This window comes from Myotis davidii, unplaced genomic scaffold (genome assembly GCF_000327345.1).
Source record: "Myotis davidii unplaced genomic scaffold, ASM32734v1 scaffold571, whole genome shotgun sequence".
In the NCBI taxonomy this organism is placed as follows: Eukaryota; Metazoa; Chordata; class Mammalia; order Chiroptera; family Vespertilionidae; genus Myotis; species Myotis davidii.
In genome coordinates, this window is record NW_006283136.1 from 2,044,758 (window position 1) to 2,065,895 (window position 21,138).

Consider the following 21,138-nt stretch of genomic DNA (forward strand, 5'->3'; position numbering starts at 1 on the left):
TTCAGAGAGGAAGGAAGAGAGAGAGAGAGAGAGAGATAGAAACATCAGTGATGCAAGAGAATCATTGATTGGCTGCTTCCTGCAGGCTCCACACTGGGGATCAAGCCCACAATCTGGGCATGTGCCCTGGCCAGGAATCAAACCATGACTTCTTGGTTCAAAGGTCAATGCTCAACCACTGAGCCACACCAGCTGGGCTATGGTTACTTCTTAATTATGTTAGTATATTTGCTCCCTGTTGTAACTGAGGAATAGTGAAATGCGAATAGAAATGAATGCAGTACAGTCTCAGGCCAGGGATCCCAATACCCCTTGACTATGTCTTGGCTCTATGGAGTATAGTTTTGGATCCTCAAAATTTCAAAGAATGCTTTCCTTTTGCGAAAGTGTTTATACATGTTGATTACAACCCTTCTGATTCATGATGTGATGTTTTGGGTTTGGTTCCCCTTGTTTGAGGAATAGAGGCTAATGGAGCAGGTAAAATGACAACACGGAAAAACATGTGGCTATTTGTAACAAGGTGTAATGCTGGCAGGTCAAATTTCAAAATGCCACCAAATAGTACAAAGGTCACATTCAGATGTGATAGCAGAGTCTACTGAGGGCAGGAACTTCCATGTACTCTAATGACACAGTTTCAGAATTCAGTACCTCACTCACTTCTGACCATGTTAGTTATGTTACCCACTTGAGATACATAACACATATGTGTGTGTAGATGTGCTTTTCAGAAGTTTGGAAGCCTATAGTTAATAGGTACTAATAAGTCTAATTTTTAAAAATTTAGAATAATGTAATTTTATAAGTAGTTCATTTTTGAGATAATATACTTTATAGTCTCTTTATTATACTATCTGCAATAAGAAATTAAGGTCCATAGAAACTTAGAAGTAAAAGCTCCTCTACAGTAAAACAAATAATTAGTGATAAAATTTAAGCTAAAACCTAAGTTTTTCCATCTTTGTGTTCTTTTCACCCTAGAATGGTGTGACTCTTCATAGACATTAGTTATTAACAATAGAAGACCATTGGCCAACTGGTTGTATTTTAGGTGGCAAACTAGCCTATAAAGTTTGCTAGCCTAATTCTGTCTCCAGTGTTTCTCCTGTATCTCCTTCTGCCTGTTCTGTTTTATGTTAAGTAGCCAAGTAACTGGTTGAATTCATGCCAATGCTGGCCAACGGATGAGCCAGCAATGAATCTGCATATAACATGCCATAGTTGAATTTTAAACAAATAATTAGCACGAGGGGGCATTCCTCTCTCTGCCCCCAGGTTTTCACTTGGGAGGTTAAGGGAGTACAAGAGGGAAGTTTGATCTAGGAGAAAACTCACTATCAAGAGAAAAAACAAATATGACTTGAGAAATAAGATAATCTCTTTTGAAAAAAAAGAAAGAAAAATCAGTGATATGTTCTCTGGGAGAAAGGAAGAAAAAGCAGAGTCTGAAGGACAATGGAAATCTGTTGGGGACAAAATAGATTTGGTGATAGGTATCTGAGAGAATATATCAAAAGAAACAATAAATTGAAACGCAGGTCTTTTGGGCCTAAAGGAGAACATCTTGTTTGTTAGCTAGCAGTAGTGCAAGGACTGTTAATTTGTCATTCAAATCAGGACCATTTTGAGAATTAAAGGGTCTGGTTATCCTGGCCAATAGCCAGTTGGTGAAAGAATGTTTTGTTTGTTTTGTTTTGTTTTGTTTTTTATAGATGAGGAAACAGGCTTAAAGAAGTTAAGAGTACAGAGGAAAGAGACTGGTTGGCAAGCTTGAATTATAACCTTTCTGACTTTTTAGTTCATCGTATTATTTCTCAGTTTTTCATTGTATTGGTGTATTTGTTTTATTTAAAAATTTTGTCTCATATATTATAAAATCAATACATTGCCATGCTTAACATTCATAAAGTACAAAAAGTTAATATAGAGTGAAATGTCTTCCTTTCACCACTGTCTCACAGAAAATCTGAGGACAAAGCACAAGTTATCCATTCTTTCACCAACTGGCTATTGGCCAGGATAACCAGACCCTCCCTCTGATTTACATCTGTTGTCTCAGCATATTATTAAGCACGAACCCTTTAATTCTCAAAATGGTCCTGATTTGAATGACAAATTAACAGTCCTTGCACTACTGCTAGCTAACAAACAAGATGTTCTCCTTTAGGCCCAAAAGACCTGCATTTCAATTTATTGTTTCTTTTGATATATTCTCTCAGATACCTATCACCAAATCTATTTTGTCCCCAACAGATTGCCCAGTATCCCTTTTATGGGCAACCAGTTTTACCAATTTTTGTGGATATATAAACACATAATCTATAAATCCTCCTACCCTTTTAGTGTGGCGTGGTATATTCAGCCTTTCATTGAAACTTAGGTTGTTTCTTTTTTTTATGATAGTTTTTTGTTTTTTTATAAATATATTTTTATTGATTTCAGAGTGAGAGAGAATCACTGATCGACTGCCTCCTGCACACACACTACTGGGGGTTGAGCCCACAACCCAGGCATGTGCCCTTGGCTGGAATCGAACCTGGGACCCTTCAGTCCGCAGGCCGAAGCTTTATCCATTGAGCCAAACCAGCTAGGGCAAAACTTAGTTTTTTTTTCTAAACTTTTTGCTATTACAAACAATGCTGCAATGAATGATATACACTTTTACATAAATATCTGTGAGATACATTCCTAGAATTGGAATAGCTGTGCCAAACGGTATTAGCATTTGTCATTTGACTTTTGATATATATTGCCTAATTGCCCATCTTAAGTTGTATTAATTTATATTTCTATCAGCAATATATAATTTCTCAGTTTAAAAGCTACTTGTTTATGGATAAACCTATCTGGAAAGAAAAGTCCATAAGCTTCCAGTTTCCTCCCCCTTGATTCAGGGTTTTGAGTCAGAAGGCAGGAGAGACAGGTATCTGATCCTCGCCTTCAGTATATCTGATGAGACTCTGGCTCTTCTTTCCCAGAGTGATATAGACACTCCTACTGTTATATTCTGCTGCTACCGTGAAGTAGCTTTTCCTCTATTCACATAGTAGGAATATGGTACTGGGACTCGTCAGAGTTATCATTTGAAGCATGATGAACCATTATGTCAATTTACTCTCTATGTGTTTATTTGGATTTGGATTAGTCTTGTGGTTTTTCTTTCATAGTCCACTACCACACACAAAACATTGACAATCAGTTCTTTATTATTCTCACTAATGGAGAGAAGAATATTTATATAGTTGATTTTCAAATACTTGGTATATTACCCTCTATTGAGAAAGTGTAACATCATGCTCACTGTCAAGGAGAAATGCTTGAAGGAATTCCATCTGTTATCCCAGAGCAGGTATTGAGGGTGAATCTGGGACTAAGGGGCAATAAATTGATACCTGGTACTTACCTTCCATCTTTCTTAATCTCACCTTTCTGGGTAATAGTATGGAGGCTTATTTTCAAAGCAAAGCATTAGTCATTAGTATTCAAGGCAGCTTGAAAATGAGAGAGCAAGCAGCCAAATTATATTATTTTGTTCATATGTAACTGAAGTTTAAACCTGAACTGAAGGTGAGGATTTTGAAGTTTTGGACTTACCTGTTGTATAACTCTTCCTTTTCACATCTAAAAATAAGAAAAGTTAATCATGAAATCCATTGCCTAAGCAGTTTGATATAACCACACTAACAGAGTTCATGGACATGACGTCAGAAGGTCTTTGTCGCCAACGACGTCTGTGATGTTACTCCTCACAACACATTAGGAGAGGTGTATGCTGGGATGGAATAGTCACACAGTGCCTTTTCCATTTGTCGAATGAGGTATTGAATCAGTGTATTTTTGTGATAAATTTTCTTTTGGATTTAGGTGAGCGACCTGTGAGAGTTTATGCAGATGGAATATTTGACTTATTTCATTCTGGTCATGCCCGGGCTCTGATGCAAGCAAAGAACCTTTTCCCTAATACATACCTCATTGTGGGAGGTAAGAAAACATCTGATGACTTTAGGTGCTGCCCAGAAAAAAAATTATAGTAGTCCTTTTCTTCTACCTTTATAACCTGAGTATATTGGGTCTTGTTTTGGTTTTTAAATGAAGGATCTAGTACAACCTCTCTAAAACATGATGCATACGAACCTGGAGAGAGAACTTCCAAACTCAGTGACCTGAGATGTCCAGTGTTTATCTCACTGTTTTTAGCTGAATTTCTGTAGTCACAGGAGACCCCTGTTGCCTATTTGAGAATGACATTCACTCTGGATTTCAGTTTATGATTTTGAATCGACTGAATTACAAAATTTAGTTTAACAAATTTCATATGGCCCAGTCCAGTCTTATAAAAATATAATAGGAAAACATCTTATAAAACTTAACTCATGCAGAAATGCATGACAGGTTTATTTCAAAGCCTGTTGGAGCCTCTCTTCTCCAAAGTGTGAACGTACTATTTAGTGAGCGTTGCTCCTGAAGGTGTATCTTGGATTAGGGAAAGCAGTCACCCAGACTGAGCTACCATGCAGATTTGTCTCCAGGTGGGGAAAATGTTACAGCTCCAGGGGATGGGAGAGGCTGGTGACTGAGCAGCGGTAAAGCGAAGGGGGCTTTGACTTAACTCCATGATGTCGTGAACTCAGTTTGCAGTGATGAGCTAACGCACAACTTCAAAGGCTTCACAGTGATGAACGAGAGTGAGCGCTACGATGCAGTGCAGCACTGCCGCTACGTGGATGAGGTGGTGAGGAATGCCCCCTGGACCCTGACACCGGAGTTCCTGGCAGAGCACCGGGTGAGAAACTGAGCACTGCCCCCTTTCCCCATTCTGGAATTTCTTCAACTCTTCGGGCTGCTGGTACTTGGACTAATTTTCCAATAGCCTTATTTTACTTCTACCTTCTATGTAAATTTCACAATGAGGAGATGACAATGATATAACTACTACTAATAGTCATCCCTGACATTTATATGGGGTTGGATGGCTTATAAGCACTTTTAGATACATTATATTTCATTTTCTCCCCATAACAATCCTGTTGGGTAATTATTATATGAGAACAAGGCCAGGAAGACTAAATAATCTGGTCCAGATCACACTGTAGCAGGTCGCACTGTAGAAATTGACTGCTTCAGGTAGGTGATCCCCACCCACCACCACCCACCATAGTTGTCTATCCTCATAGCATACACTCTCTTTAGAATAGACATAGCCCCAGCTACTCTTTCCTCACATTCCAGGAAATAAGACAGATAGACACAGACTACTCTTGTGTTGAATAAAATTTAGTTTCAGGGCTTTGATTTTGGGCTAGAAGTTGTGTGCAATCAGAAATCAGGGAGATTTCTCACTATTGTTCAGCAAGTTAGTATTATAAAGCCCCTTACCTCCTTTTAATAATCCCACATTAAAGCAACAGGTTACCTGTAAAAGGTAGTTACAAAAGATAAGAGGATTTATCAGGTCAGGTTGGAGGCCCTCAAGCCTGAGAAACCCGCAGCATATGGTCAGTTTTCTACAGGGGTGTGTGGAATGTTGAGGTGAATTGTTCAATGAAACAGAAAGGAACAGAGGCAGCCAAAGTGCTTCAAAAGCAATACTTTTGAAGGATAGGCCTGAAGCTAAGGTATATTTGTTAAAACCCTTTGGGATTAGGACACACCTTTTACAGTTCTCTAGCTTTTCTACAGCAGCACCTAGTGGTACCAAAGGCAAGATTATTCTCAGAAACACAGCCAAGCAGGCCCAGGCAGAAGAGGTTAGAGGAACTTCCATTTTGCTTTTCTTCTTGTTAGCAGTGTATTTATGGGTAATTGAGATGTTAGCTGAGAATTTCTGACACAGTCCTGATGAGCACATTTCACACCACAGTGGCTTCTGGGAGTTGGGTGTGGTGGTATTAGCAATTACATTAGCAAAGGGTCTATGGCCTCTTCAGGAAGGAGTAAGTAAGTGAGGTTTAGCATATTTTTCAGAAAGATTATTGATCCAGTGCCAGTGGTCTCTTCACTGTTGCAAGAGGTATTGACACTAGTAAAATGGTAGATCCTGAGACCTAAAGATCTTTTATGTCTTTGGATTTTCCATTTCTCAGGAGTACAGATGTGTCTATTCTAATAAAAGGGTTCTTGGTTGCTATTTTTATATTCCCACTCCTCTCCTAGTTTGAGAGAGAAACCAGTTTACAAATAACCTCTTTCTTAGGCTTCCAGAAACTTTATTTGATGAATTCTTACAGGCCTAGGAGGATGATATGTCCTTCTTCTTTCCTCGCTGTCATACACTAGCACACCCAGCCCAATTTCCAAGCATGGTGACTGGTATACAGTGTGAAGGTAGCACCTCTAGTACACCAGGAGAAAGAGCTGAAAAGAGAAACTTGCTGACTTCATATTTATGATCCATAAATAATTAGGTTGAGTGGCTTATGAATGAATCACGGAATTAATGAGTAAAACAATGAGAAAGAGAAAATGTCCAGCCCTGGCCAGTGTGGCTCAGTGATTGAGCTTTGGCCCATGCACCAAGAGATTGCCAGTTCAGTTCCCAGTCAGGGCACATGCCCGGGGTTGCGGGCTCAATCCCCAGTAGTGGGTATGCAGTAGACAGCTGATTGATGTTTTTCTCTTTCTCTCTCTTTTCCTTTCTCTCTAAAAATAAAACAGAAAATGTCCATTTGAGGCATGGCCTCCCCTTTTTGTCCTTTTTCTGAGCCTGAGAGTTTGTACTGGTTTTTTCTGCATAGCAGGTATCTGGGTTATAAATGATGTTTCCTTATTTTCAGATTGATTTTGTGGCCCATGATGACATCCCTTATTCTTCCGCAGGAAGTGATGATGTTTATAAGCACATTAAGGAAGCAGGTGAGTAAGCTGATTGCATATTCTCACTGTGATGTGTACAGTCTCAGGGGCAGTGACAGAGATTCAGCCACATGACTACTCCACAGAGAAAAGTTTATACCCTGAGAAATTCAACATCCACTTTCAGGCCACACTTTGGATAAGAGGATAAGGCGAGCATAGCACTGAGACCCATCAGTTCTCAGACTAAACATCTACTATTGATATCTCTCTTAATTTCAGGAATTTCTCCAGCCCCATCTTTTTCTTAATATTAGGGCCATATAGCCCTTCCTTTCCTTAACTCCTTTCCTTTGATTCATTCCTCCTTCTGTATGTCAGTATCTCCAGACTTCCCTTAGTAATAGGAAAGGAAAGGAATGTTGCTCCCAGTTTCCATCTAGTCCTGCTGCCTGAGCTAACCGGAATGTCACAGTGTTTGTATGTGTTTTGGGGTTAGGCATGTTTGCTCCAACACAGAGGACAGAAGGTATCTCTACATCAGACATCATCACCCGAATTGTCCGGGACTATGATGTGTATGCCAGACGGAACCTACAGAGGGGCTACACGGCAAAGGAGCTCAATGTCAGCTTTATCAACGTGAGTTCCAACCTCATCCCAGAGTTCCCTGGCCCTGTAAGACACACATTGCCCCCTACTTCATCTGAGCTGAACTTACTTTTCAGTTTGCTATAGTTATTTCCTCCAAAAGCTCATCGAATTCTTGCAGATAACACTATGCTGAGCTCTTTACAAATATAAAACAGAGGCACTTTCTGCCTTCATGGTCTAGTATTAATACATTGATATAAAGACACACAGCCAATTCAATAAATGAGAATTTGCAACTTTAAAGTCTAACATGTATATCAAATACATTAGAAGTGGTTCTTAGCTTTTTTATTTATTTGATGTCCTTTTGAAAATCTGGAAAAGCTATGGATCCTCTCCCTGTGTGGGTAGTGACACACATTTTGCATGCCATTTCTCAGGACATATAGACCTAAGTTTTAAATTTGATTTATAGAAGCAAAGTTTACCTTAGCTTAATATTATCATTTAGCAACAAACTGCTATAAATTTTGTGTATATAAATTATATCTCTATTAAAGTTTATGTAAAAAGAAAGCTGCTAACTATATCTTCTACATTAGTAGCTTACCAAGCTTCCTTACCTGTTCCTCATTCTGTGAATTATGACTAGGTGAAATGGTTTCATCTGAATATGATTTATCTATACAGATAAACCCTAGCTATTGTGAACCGCCTACTACAGAACCTTTTCTCTTTTTTCAGGTGTTTAAAAATTTAAACATATTTCCTTACTCCTCTTTGATTGGGAAATTATGAGAATATTTTTCATTTGACTGAAGATTCCTCCTCCCCATTTCCCTTCCTTAGGGAAGTTGGTAGGACCAAAGAGTATCATCTCTATTTTGTGAATGAGCAAGCAGGCCTCCAAAAACTAAAAACAACTCTTTTAAAATCATAGAATAAGCCAGTGGTAGAGGAGAAAAATCCAATACAAAATGAACTAAGTGAAGATCTACTACTTCCACTTTCAACCTATTATAGTGACTTATTCTTGGCTATATTCTTCAGTGATCTGGTTCCCTTTACATCTCCATCTAGAATGTGGTTTGGGTTATGTTGGGCATGTTTATGTTCTAAGTCTATGTTTTATCTTTAAAAATGTTACTTCATTTGGTTGCATACATGTTACTGGGCCTACCCTATGTATTTAGTTTAGTTTGGATTCCCATGATGTTAGAATTATCACATTTTTTGTATAAAATGACCATCCAGAGCATATCTTACTTGTTATGCTAGAGAAGTGTGGAGTAGATTAAGCAAAGTGAAATTCTAAAGACTGAAAAGAATGTCAATAGAGTGATGAACCATGTTTCTTTCCTCCCTTTGGTATGAAAGGTCAGAGTGGGTATTATTTCTTAAAACAGTTCTTTCTTTATCTAGGAGAAGAAATACCATTTGCAGGAACGAGTTGACAAAGTAAAGAAGAAAGTGAAAGATGTGGAAGAAAAGTCAAAAGAATTTGTTCAGAAAGTAGAGGAAAAAAGCATTGACCTCATTCAGAAATGGGAGGAGAAATCCCGAGAATTCATTGGAAATTTCCTGGAAATGTTTGGTCCAGAAGGAGCACTGGTATGTTTTTTCCAGCTGGATAATTTAGGGAATTTTAGGAATATGTAGGGAATTCTCATGCGATGGAAAAAATTATAAAATCCTTGAGCAGAAAGGGACATCCACATTCAGAAGTTATCTAATCTGTTCCTCTTATTGGGCAGAACTATATTTCAACTATTCCCCCAAAGTTCTTTCAAATCTTTACAGAAAGAGATTACATATTCTCCTAAATAATTTTGCCAGCTGTCTATCAACATCCAAATCTGGTGACAAGATAAGTAAGTAGCCTTGCCCACTTCAACACTATAGTTTTAGATAGAAGGAAAGGAAAGAACAAAGAACAATAAGAAAGCTGCCTCCACTAATCAACAGCTGCCTCAGGATCGCTGGGTGAGGTGGGGATTCTGTCCTTGAGGAATAGCCAGGTTTCTTCAAGCCAAATAAAGGGAGTGTGTGTAGCCATTCAGCAAGTGAGCCCTCGGTTAGATGTCAGGAAGGATCTGGTTGTGAGAGTGTTTGGATACCAAAATAGATTATTCAGGGAAAATATGGAATTTCCTTTTCAGAGAACTCTAATACTCAGGAAGATACCTTTTTGTCTGTGTTAATTCCTTTGTTTGTGCCTGGAGCCTGGACTACAAGCCAAGTAGGCTTTTGAGAATTCCTTTGACATAGAAGTCAGGATTAGGTGACTAGATACAAACTTTAGATAAGCTGTATAACATAGACCACTTTAGACAAAAAATTACTTAGAAATATAGTGACTTTTGACATTGCAGAGGGCACTCGTGATCATGTGAAGTCTCAGACATGCCAGTGGTGACTTAGTAGGATCCACGGGTTTCTTCTGACTCTTCCTTTTGGTCTCCCCAGAAACATATGCTGAAAGAAGGGAAAGGCCGGATGCTGCAGGCCATCAGCCCAAAGCAGAGTCCCAGCAGCAGCCCCACTCGTGAACGCTCCCCCTCCCCCTCTTTCCGATGGCCCTTCTCTGGCAAGACTTCCCCTTCTTCCTCTCCAGCAAACTTCTCCAGGCACAAGGCTGCAGCCTATGATATCAGTGAAGATGAAGAAGACTAATTTTTCAGCCCTCCTTTCCTCTCCCCTCCCTTTGTCCCATCACCTTCAAAAGCTCTGTTGAATTCCAAATTGTGATCCCAACAATAAACCTAAGGACGGCTACAAAGGAAAGACAATTGGGCCAGAGGACCTCAGACGGGGGGGACCAGACAGCCCATTCTCCAAGAGACATCCCCCACCCAAGAAGGAGGCTGACTACACCCTAGAGGCCTTTTCTGCATCCATATACCCTCCTCTTTGACTTTGCTTTACTGTTTATGTTCATATGATCTTGACAGGGAAATTACCATTTTTATTAATTTTTAAAAATTAATCTTTAAAATATAGTAAATAGAACTAATTATTTTTTTTATTTGCCCCCGAGGAGTGGGCAGAAAGAGGTGGTGTTAATACCCAGAGGCCTTTTCTTCCCAATAACACTATAAGTGTTTGCCTTCTGTTCTGAGGCAAACTGGCTTGCCAAATAGTTCAAGCAATAAGCCATGCTGATGGGTGATTTTGGGGTGGGGGGTGGAATATAATTTTTATTTCCTTGAAAAAATGCTAAAAGCCGGGTAATAGTTACAAATACCTAACGGAACTGCTGGCACATGTGTCAATGTGGCTGTGGGAGAAGGAGGTCTAAGCCAAACTTACTCCCTGAGGAGTTTCTTGTTGGACCCACTGGGGTCCATGAAGACACTGATGGGATTGGAACCAGAGCACATGGCATCAGCTGCGGCTTTTCCGCTGTATTCATCTCAGAAGACTCTGCGGCCCGGCCCGTTACTTGGGAGCTCTTGTCAGTCTCTTCCCTGTAATCTACCGCTAAAGGAAGGAACACTTTCAGGGTTACTGTGATTGTGGAGGGGGTGGGACAATACTCAGTCCTACACAGTCAGTTTAGATTCATTTTCCCCCCAGAGTAAGTCCCTGGCCCTGCTACTCCTATTTCTATGCTTAACCTAGCTTTTTACAAAGGATACTTTGTGAATGTCTGTAATCTGAACATGATTTGTTAATCCATGCTGCTCACAGCCATATTGGATAGAGATTTGCATAGACCATGGACACGACCGCATAAGGAAATACCCACCTTCCTATTTTGAACTCTGCCCCTCTTAAGAATGTTCTTGACTGGAACCAGTGCTCCACACGGTGTTTGCTTTCCTCTGAGAGTGGCAGCTGGCAGGGACTTTCTTTCTTCCAGGGCCCCTCCAGCGAGGCACAAAGCAAGGGCTCACATTACTAAGATATGGTAGGTTCTCTCTCTCCCCCACATGTGCCTGACGTGGTCGGCAGTGGGATCATCCCTTAAATTTCACCTCAGAGAATGCTGAAGCTTCACACTTGCTATTGAACTTGAGCTTGTCTTACACCTCCAGCAGCCTACAGCCGCGTGACTCAGACCATCATCCATCAGGAATCTTGTAGCTGTGTCCAGGGGAAGACTGCTTATGTCCAGGCCCCATCCCGTCACTCATAAATACCCCTTGTGGGGGTGGAGTTTTAGTGTTTTCAGCTAAGAAAACCACATTTTATCTTTTCTTGCTCCTCTGCTAGGGCTGTGAGCATCTCATAGACATCTCCCTTTCTGGTAAAACCTGCCTGCCTGCACACCAGGACTACCTAGGTTCTGAAAACTCAGATCACCTAGTGGCAGAGCATGGCAGAGTAGAGGGACAAAGGCGGGGAACCTCTTGTCCTGATGGCTTATGAAAACTGCATTTCTAACTCTTCTCATGAAGTGCTATTTTTACTATCAAATCTGGTTTACATGAGCTTCGGCTTGGAATCCTTTTTTTTAAAAAATATATTTTATTGATTTTCCCACAGAGAGGAAGGGACAGAGAGCTAGAAACATCAATCAGCTGCCTCCTGCACAATCCCCACTGGGGATGTACCCACAACCAAGGTACATGCCCCTGGCCAGAATCGAACCCGGGACCCCTGAGTCCGCAGGCTGACGCTCTATCCGCTGAGCCAAACCGGTCAGGGCAGAATCCTTTTCTTTTTAAAGGTGAAATTAATCTTGGCCTACATTACTCAGTTTCATAACTTTTCTGCCTTCTTTGGGAATTCTGTCTATTTCAGTCTTACTCTCCCAGGTATAGAAAGGCAATGAAGTCAGCACGGAAGCCCACACTGTTCCCTTAAAGTACACAACTTATCCAGTGTATTTGGAAAGGGAGATGCCCAGAGTGTGGTTTTCCTCCCTGTAGTCACTCCTCTCAAGTACGTTATCTGGGTCTCAAATCTTTGGGCCCTCCTCCTCTGCTCTGTCAATGGGCTGCTTTTGGCATGCTGACCCTTGTGATCTGACCTCCAGGCCGATAAGCTCTGTGAGATGGCTAAGGCCAGCATGTACACTAGTTCTTGGAAAACTCCCTTGCCCGTTTTGGTGAGCCTCTACACTACAGCTTCAGTCTCCCAACACTAGTATATCTTCAAGTACTTTTGCCTGAAAGCAAAAACATTTAAGGTGTGGCATGTTAGCTGCTTTGAGATAAATGTGACCCTAGGTGCCGGATAAAAATGGGTGGGTGGAAGTAACTGTTGGTATGATGCATTATTTGATCATTTGTGCCTAATTAAATGTGGTGTTGGCACACCACAACCATACCAGTGACTTGAAAATCTTCTAACATTAATGTTTGAGGTTGTGGAGCTGTCAGCCTGAATAGGCCAAATGAGGCAGAGATGGGAGAGCCTTCAAAGTTGGATGGCACCAGGGCCTGTGTGCAAGACACAAAGAGAATGGAGAAGGAAGTCCTGTCAGTGCTAAGGAGGCGCCATTTCAGCAGTTTCCTTGAGATGGGCTGGGCAGAAAGATTGCTCTCTGCATATACTAGACTCAGTAGCACTTGAAACTTCAGAGGAATTGGAATGGATGTGTTTACTGCTATAGTTGCTTCTGACAGCCAGAGTCAAAGGCCATTATTTTGCTGAGGTTTGGGTAAGAAAGTCGGGGATGTGAGGAAGTTGAAAATCTAGAAGAGGAGAAGAAATATGAATGAGGTCAAGAGAATTTTTGACCTTTTCTGATTGCTGATAACTTCTTGGGCAGCTCCTGAGCTGCATTTTTTAAATTTTACTTGTGACCACACAGCTGGTCAGGCAGCCTCTGGGTATTCCCTCTACAGCAGCCCTTCACAGTGCTTTTGTTGCTCTGTGCCTGTATTCTCTTGATTTGTGGGTAGCTTTTGATTTTCTGGAGCTCATTGCCTTTTTAATCCTGTTCCAGATCCCATATTTAAAGTCTTTCCAAATCAATTATACTTCACTGCTTTTCTTTAATTCCCTAAAAGCCATAGCTGCTACCTTTTCTGTCAGCACACACTCTTACCAATACATATAGGAAAAACAAAAGAAAAACTCCCTTAATGTTTTTAACTAATGGTATTTTTTTGAAGCTTACCAATATAAGTATTTTTGAAGGTTATATTTTTCAAAGTCATACGATGATTGTTTTTGTTTTCTCTCATAGAATAGATTGTCATGGGATAGAGAGTAGTCCCTGGCCTCTATTTTTCCAAATAAGTAGAACATGTTCTTTGGATTATGCTATTAGATGTTAATTTTCTTTAAAAGAAGAAAGATTTTCTGTCTGCCAAATTTATATATTAGTACTCAGATTGGGTAGAAAACAAAAGTGCGAGGTTTAACACTGAGGATGACTCGGGTGGTGTTTCTTTAGGTTTGAATAGGATTTCCCACCCTTTTTTGGAAGCACTTGACTGTTTTGAACACAGAGAATTGGTTGGTTGGATTATTTGTATTGAGGAACCTGGGTGTGGGGGGTGGGGAAGACAGAGTCTTGGAAAGAAATGCTGGCCTCGGCATGAAAGTTAACCCTATCACCAGTGCCGACGTCTGCGGGAATGTTTTCCTCCACTAGTGTCCAGTATATTGTTTTCCTGTCTGAGTATCATTAATTTGTTCAGAGTTATTCTGGCTTTTGTCATTTAGCCAAATAAAAGCAAAATGGTTTTACCTAATGTTTTATTTTCTGTGTTTTTGACCTGATATACATGTGTATGATACATTTTATGTATTTGGGGCTTTTTTTTAATTGCTTAAAGTATTACAAAGGGATTACATATGTGTCCCCCCCCCCCCCCTGTGACAATCCCCTGGCCTCCCCTACCCTCCAGTGTCTTATGTCCATTAGTTATGCTTATATACATGCATACAAGTCCTTCGGTTGATCTCTTACCCGCCCCCAACTCTCCCCAGCCTTCCCGCTGTCGTTTGACAGTCTGTTTAATGCTGCTCTGCCTCTGTATCTATTTTTGTTCATCAGTTTGTAAAGATCTTTATTATCTATAAATGAGTGAGATCATGTGATATTTTTCTTTTACTGACTGGATTACTTCACTTAGCATAATGCTCTCCAGTTCCATCCATGCTGTTGCAAATGGTCCAAAATGGGGATTGAGCCCACAACCCGGATATGTGCCCTGACCGAGAATAGAACCGTGACCTCCTGGTTCATAGGTTGACACTCAACCACTGAGCCACACTGGCCGGGCATATTTGGGGCTTTTACTTATACTCTCAATTCCTTTGCTTTTGCATCCTAATTTATCTCCTCAAAGTCAAGCCTCCTGACCATATGATAGGGGGATTCCTTTTGCAGCTTGTCACAGAAGACTTAAAAAGCCATTGTCCCACAAAGGGAGGCTGACCCAGCTCTCCCAGGTCTAATGTCCTCAGTGCTCTAACGACACATCGGTAAGGAAAAGAACACCTTTGATCTATTCTTCAGGGGCCTGCTTTCTTCAAAACTGTGGGCTTATCCTACTTTGCCTAACTGAGTTCTCTCATTCTTATACCGTAAGCTTTACCAATATGCAAGTTTTAAGGGCTAATCGTGGCACCCATGGGGGTAATGTGCCCGATTATAGAGTTTCAAACTCCATTCTGTTTGTCTAATATGAAACTAAATTACCTTCTCCAGGCAAGACCCAAAACAATCTCATCCTATTGCATGATTCACCTTCATCTGTATAGTCCAGTGTAATTTGCCAGCTGGTACTGACAATGGAATCCTTCCCCATGTGGTCAATGTTGCGGGACAGTGAAGAAATCGTGTGCCCATCTCATGAGTACAGTGTCTCATTATCCAAGCCGTCCACCTCAGGCTTTGAGGTTCGAATCCAGGTCTGGAGAAGGGAAAGGTTCATATCCAACCTTGTCGTCTTTCCTTCTGTAGTATATCCGTGTCAGCACAGTCACCAGGAAAGTCTCCAGTATCAAGAGGTGGCAATTCATCACTGCAGTGCGGGGTGGAATGTAAAGTTGGTTATACTAAATTATAGCGGTGGTATGGACAACACTTTCTGTAATTTCTCCTCACACCAGCACCTAGGGCAGTGATGGCGAATCTATGACATGCGTGTCCATCTACAACTCATTTTTTTGGTTGATTTTTCTTTGTTAAATGGCATTTAAATATATAAAATAAATATCAAAAATATAAATCTTTGTTTTACTATGGTTGCAAATATCAAAAAATTTCTGTATGTGACACGGCACCAGAGTTAAGTTAGGGTTTTTCAAAATGCTGACACGCCGAGCTCAAAAGGTTCGCCATCCCTGACCTAGAAGCTGTCGTGAGTAACACAGCAGGTTAATAGTAAAGCCCAAACCAGAACTTGGCTCTCAACCTTCTGCAACCTGAGGCTAGCATTAAAACTCATTTCTTTTGTGTGTTTTAACAGCATGATCTCTGCTTCCCAACCACACCCATTCCTCTCCCAAGAGCTGAGGATGAACCCATGGCTTTCTTGGTTGGCCGTCAAGGCTGGCCTCAAGCTGTGCAACTGTAGCCCTCCTCTGTGTGATCAGAGAAGGCGCAGTCTCCTTAAATCTCTGCGGAGATCTTTGGAGAGCCCTTTCTGAGTATTCGGAGCAGCAGCTTGCCTGGCCCAACCTCTGATCTAAGGTCCTCTCTTCCCTGACCCGCCTCCTCTCACCCATCCTGGAAAGAGATAGGAACCTTTATGTGCTCACCTTGAGACCTGATTTTAGAGGAAAAGGGAGGCGAACAAGCAATCTGCCCGCCATTGGCCAACACTGAGAAGATGGATGGCTGCAGGGCGGTCAGGATGAGGAGCACCTGCAGAAGGGAAAAGAGAAGCGAGGGCAGAGTGGGCTCAGTGTCCATGGCGCTGAGGTCAGCAGGCCCACTGCCATGCTTGTCCTGCCGCTGTGCGCTCAACCAGCCTTTAGATCCCTGCAGTTCCAGAGCGTTGATTAAAATGTGGTGACATTTGTAATCTTTAGAAAAATTACAACCTCATCTTCCTACCCAATGTTTTATTAGAGTTCCTGACAAGAAACAACAAAAACTGATTGGGAGTGGTGGTGTTCAAGTTTATTCCCTTATTTCAGCCATGGCTGCTAATGAGCACTTAAAGAATAAAAAGGATGAATGATTAGGGAAGAGTCAGTCCATCTACTTCAAGTGCCTGAGATCCCTGCCAACAGAATGTTCACTATTAAAATGCCCTTTGAAGAATCTCTGCTGTGCCAGGGCTGGAGGTGAAGGGGAATGGGTGTGCAATGGGTACAGACTCTCCGTGGGGAAGATGCAAACCTTCAGGGGATGGATGGTGGCAATGGTTGCACAACAATGTGGCTGCACTTAATGCTGCTGGGCTGTACACATATAAATGGTTAAAACTGTAAAATTTATGTCATATATATGTTATAACACAATAAAATAGAAGAAGAAGAAAATAATCTCTATCCAGAGGCCCCAGGAGTACTATTTGCCTTAGTACTGGTCCCCCCGAGGCAAGGCAGACCCAGCTTGTCCAGGCTTCCCCACAGGCTCAGCACTGACAGGCTTTTACCTGTGCCTGGCCCTAAGGGCTTCTGCCCCTCAGCCCCTGACCCCATTTCAGGCTCATCTCTTTCTTCCCCTACCCGCTTCAATTCTACCTGCTATATGCCTGGAAATTCACATTTCAGAGGCATCTGCTTAGAGCAAATGAGAATTTATGTGAAACCACTCTGTTAGCTAAAACGCAGTTATTGTTTCTTGGAAGTAGGAGAAGGGCCCAGCAAGGAGACAGAAAGAATGGAGAAGGAAAACACAATATTGCATTTGGTGGAAAAGTTGTCTTTGGACTTGGACTTGGACTTGGAGAATGAAAAGTGTAAAAAGCGAACAACATGCTTTTGAGAGAACTCTCAGAAGAGGTGTGATGATGAGAGGCAGTGTGAAGAGAAGGAGTGCGGGTTGGGAGTTAGACAGATCTGGGTTTAAATTCTAGCTGCACTCCTGTGTGCCTTGGAGCAAGTCTCATGGCATCTCTGGGTCTCAGTTTTCTTATTTGTAAAATAAAAATAATAATGACTCCTAAGATTATTGTGAATATTTAAATGTAATGTACAAAGCCATGGCCAGGTGGTTGGAGCATTGTCCCACATTCCAAAAGGTTGTGGGTTTGATTCCTGGTCAGGGCACAAACCTAGGTTGTGGGTTTGATCCCCAGTTGTGCATACGGGAGGCAACCAATCAATATTTCTCTCTCACATTGATGGTTCTCTCCCTCCCCACCCCTTCCTCTCTCTCTCTCAACATATCTTTGGGTGGGGATTTTTTTTTTTAAAGTACTGTATGAAAAGTGCCTAGCACATGGTGTGAGTAGTTCATAGTCGTAGCTGAGATAATGCTCATACTGCTAGTGGTAATGGATGATAGGATTTTAGGAATAATCATAGAAAAGAAAAAAAGCATAGACAGAAGCAGTTAAGGTTATGGGTTGAATTGTGCCCCCAAAAGAGATATGTTGAAGTCCTAACCCCCAGTACCTCAGAATATGATCTATTTCAAAACAGCATCTTTGGCCGAAACCGGTTTGGCTCGGTGGATAGAGCGTGGGCCTGCGGACTGAAGGGTCCCGGGTTCGATTCCGGTCAAGGGCATGTACATGGGTTGCGGGCACATCCCCAGTGGGAGGTGTGCAGGAGGCAGCTGATGGATGTTTCTCTCTCATCGATGTTTCTGGCTCTCTATCTCCTTCCCTTCCTCACTGTTAAAAATCAATAAAATATATTAAAAAAAACAAAACAAACAAAACAGCATCTTTGTTTTGGTTAACTAATTATATGTCATTAATTAAGATGAAGTCATACCGGAGTAGGGTGGGGCCTTATCCTTTTTAAAAAATATATTTTTATTGATTTCAGAGAGGAAGGAAGAGGGAGAGAGAGATAGAAACATCAATGATGAGAGAGGATCATTGATCGGCTGCCTCCTGCATGCCCCATACTGGGGATCGAGCCCGCAATCTGGGCATGTGCCCTTGACGGGAATCAAACCCAGAACCCTTTAGTCCACAGGCCGACGCTCTATCCACTGAGCCAAACCTGCTAGGGCAGTGGTCAGCAAACTCATTAGTCAACAGAACCAAATATAAACAGTACGACGATTGAAATTTCTTTTGAGAGCCAAATTTTTTTAACTTAAACTATATAGGTAGGTACATTGTTATTAACTTAATTAGGTTACTCCTAAGGCTTAGGAAGAGCCACACTCAAGGGGCCAAAGAGCCACATGTGGCTTGCGAGCCGCAGTTTGCTGACCATGGTGCTAGGGCATTATTCTCATATGACTGATATCCTTATAAGAAGAGGCAAAGAAACAGATGCGTGAGGGAAGAAGGCCATGTGATGACTGAGGCAGAAGTAGGGTGAGGCAGCTGCAAGTTGAGGAAGGCCTAGATTGCTGGCAAACCTCCAGGAGCCGGGAGGAGGAAGGAAGGGTTCTCCCCTATAGGTTTCAGAGGGAGGACAGCCCAGCTGACATGTTGATTTTGTACTTAAAGCCTCCAGAACTGTGAGAGAATAAGTTTCCGTTGTTTTGAGCCACTCGGTGGTATTTTATCACAGCAGCCCTAGCAAACACAAAGCAAAAATAGCACAAACAGCAAAATCTGGGGAGGGGCAGGGATCACTTTCCAAATCTCACAGGAACCTAAGGCTCAAGGAGGTTCCCAGACCCCTTTGAGCCTGTATTAGACTCATCCCCGAACCCCAATTATCTGTAGTTCTATTATGAGCCCTCTTTTCTCGCTCAGGGTGTAGTTACCTGGAACAGAGCAAACTTGGCCCCGATGTTCTGCTCGCCCAGGTGCAGCTTGGCTTGACGGAAAAGGATGGCCAGGCTCCAGAGAGCCAACAGGGTGGACACCCCGAGGACAGTGTTGATCCACAGAGCTGTGCTCTCCTCAGAAATCTGGTGCAGACCAAGTGGGAGTCAGTGAGGGGGACAAGCCCCTTCCCTCCCTTTTATTTCTTCCCTGAAGGGGATAACAACGCCATAGCCCTGGCTTATTCCAGTCTCCTCTCTCCCACCAGAGTGCCCGCGCCTCTGTTCTAGGTCACTCTGTCCCCAGTATCAGGGGATATTGGCTCCAGCTATTCCTTGTAGAGCTCAAAGGTACCAAATGAGCCCCGGAGTTCACTGCCCCTCACTCCTGGCTTACATCTGCTGGCTCAAAGATGCCATCCGGGACGAGGAACAGGCCCACCAGGCCCAGGGTTATCCTGAGGAAGGCGTACTGGAACGGGCCCAACATCAGCAGCTGGAGCTTCTTCCTGAGGGAAGCAGAGGGTTAGGAACATGGGCCCACAGACCACCCATCCCAAGACAACTCTCCTCTCCCTCACTGGGCTCCTGGGCCGAGGCTTGGCTGCCATCAGACACCACAATGGTTAAATGGATGGGGACATAGGAAGAAGCCAGAATGTTAAGAGCACTGGCAATCCTTCTTCTTGCTCCCCACTCATTCCTAGACCAGAATGCTGCCTTTTGAGCAAGAACAATCAGTGTTAACCCAACCTCATTAACCAGATGAGCAGAGGAGGCAATAGCCCGGAGTCCAGTTTCCTCTGTGTGGCTAAACTTTGCAGGGAGCAGTGGCTTAAGTGATGGGAACGTCGGAGTTCTTTCTCAGCTCCCCTTACCCCTGAGTGGGTGCCTAATGTGTGGGGTCCTGGCTGGGGATACCCACCCTTTTGTCATTGACTTCATTCCATACAAGACTAGTTCCAAGAGGTTTGAAGCAGAGCTGAGAGAACCAACCAGCAGACACTCTTGGGAGAGAGAGTGCAGGAAGCTGGAACTGGTTCTTCAAGGGCTCCCCTCCCTCCCGTCTTACCTGGTGAGATTGAGTTTGGGGCAGCAGGGGCAGCAGCAGCAGCAGGGGCCTGTGTGGATCATCATCGGGGTGTCCTTCAGTGTCCTCACTACTGCTTCCTTCCCACCAAAGCCTTGCACTATGACCAGCATCAGTAGGTAAAAGCACACCGCATAAAACCTGGAGTGTGGGAGAAGTGGGCCTGAGAATACACAGAGAGGAGGTGGCAGCTCGCTGAGAGGACAGCCTTTGCCACCAAAGAAAGATGGACTGCAGAAAGCAGTGTGGCGGCATAGGTAAACACAGGAAATTGCTGCCTTGCACAACAACTTCAAAAATACAACTAAAAGACAAAACGGACATCATCCAGAACCACAGGAAGGCTGGCTGAGTGGAAATGCTACAACTAGAAGGAAAGAGAAAAGCACACTGAGACTCAGAGGAGGTGCGGAAGTAAAGTGCAGAGGTACGGAGGTGCACGCGGAAAGGGCTGGCAACTGAGGACATGGTTGTCTTTTTCAATTGGGAGGGAGTCTCAAGCTCCCGACTGCTCTGAACTCCAGTTCTGAGCGAGTCTCTGGGGACCGAGACTCATACGGGGAGAAACTGGACTGTCTGGCATTGGTCAGAACTCGAGGGTGGCTTTCTCTCAGAGGTCCTTGCAGTGATTACTGGGACACTGAGATGCGGGGCCTCTTAGGGTAGGACTGAGGATCAGCCATAGCTGCTTGCTCTGCCCTGTTGATTCCTTGAGACCCTGCCCCACCCAAGCTATGCACAGAGACTTTTGCATATGGAAGGCCTGGCCCTTTGCAATCTGAAAATTACCTAACAAACTATAGCTGGGTCAGAGAGACCCAGAACTTCCAAAAGAAGGCCCAAGGCCCCACAGCAGCTTGCATTGCTTCATAGCTGAGCCTCATCTGGGCACCGCCAACTCCCA

At 42.7% G+C, this 21,138-nt stretch overlaps 2 protein-coding genes across 5 annotated transcripts in view; one reads left to right on the forward strand and one right to left on the reverse strand.

Annotated features, from left to right (window-relative positions):
- PCYT1A (phosphate cytidylyltransferase 1, choline, alpha) overlaps nucleotides 1-10,402 on the forward strand; it is a 61,989-nt gene extending 51,587 nt beyond the window's left edge. For all 4 annotated transcript variants that reach the window (XM_006753406.2, XM_015562531.1, XM_015562535.1 and 1 more), the window contains exons 4-9: nucleotides 3,868-3,984; nucleotides 4,635-4,786; nucleotides 6,777-6,855; nucleotides 7,295-7,437; nucleotides 8,812-9,000; nucleotides 9,856-10,402. In XM_006753406.2, coding sequence (XP_006753469.1) covers nucleotides 3,868-3,984; nucleotides 4,635-4,786; nucleotides 6,777-6,855; nucleotides 7,295-7,437; nucleotides 8,812-9,000; nucleotides 9,856-10,062 — 887 coding nt within the window. In that variant the 3' untranslated portion in view covers nucleotides 10,063-10,402. The remainder of the gene's footprint in view (nucleotides 1-3,867; nucleotides 3,985-4,634; nucleotides 4,787-6,776; nucleotides 6,856-7,294; nucleotides 7,438-8,811; nucleotides 9,001-9,855) is intronic.
- A 4,110-nt stretch (nucleotides 10,403-14,512) lies between these two features.
- The window catches only part of SLC51A (solute carrier family 51 alpha subunit), a 22,915-nt gene continuing 16,289 nt past the window's right edge, over nucleotides 14,513-21,138 (reverse strand). The window contains exons 5-9 of the mRNA XM_006753407.2: nucleotides 20,217-20,375; nucleotides 19,542-19,653; nucleotides 19,145-19,291; nucleotides 16,057-16,162; nucleotides 14,513-15,317 (exon numbers count right to left, since the gene is read on the reverse strand). Coding sequence (XP_006753470.1) covers nucleotides 15,181-15,317; nucleotides 16,057-16,162; nucleotides 19,145-19,291; nucleotides 19,542-19,653; nucleotides 20,217-20,375 — 661 coding nt within the window. The 3' untranslated portion in view covers nucleotides 14,513-15,180. The remainder of the gene's footprint in view (nucleotides 15,318-16,056; nucleotides 16,163-19,144; nucleotides 19,292-19,541; nucleotides 19,654-20,216; nucleotides 20,376-21,138) is intronic.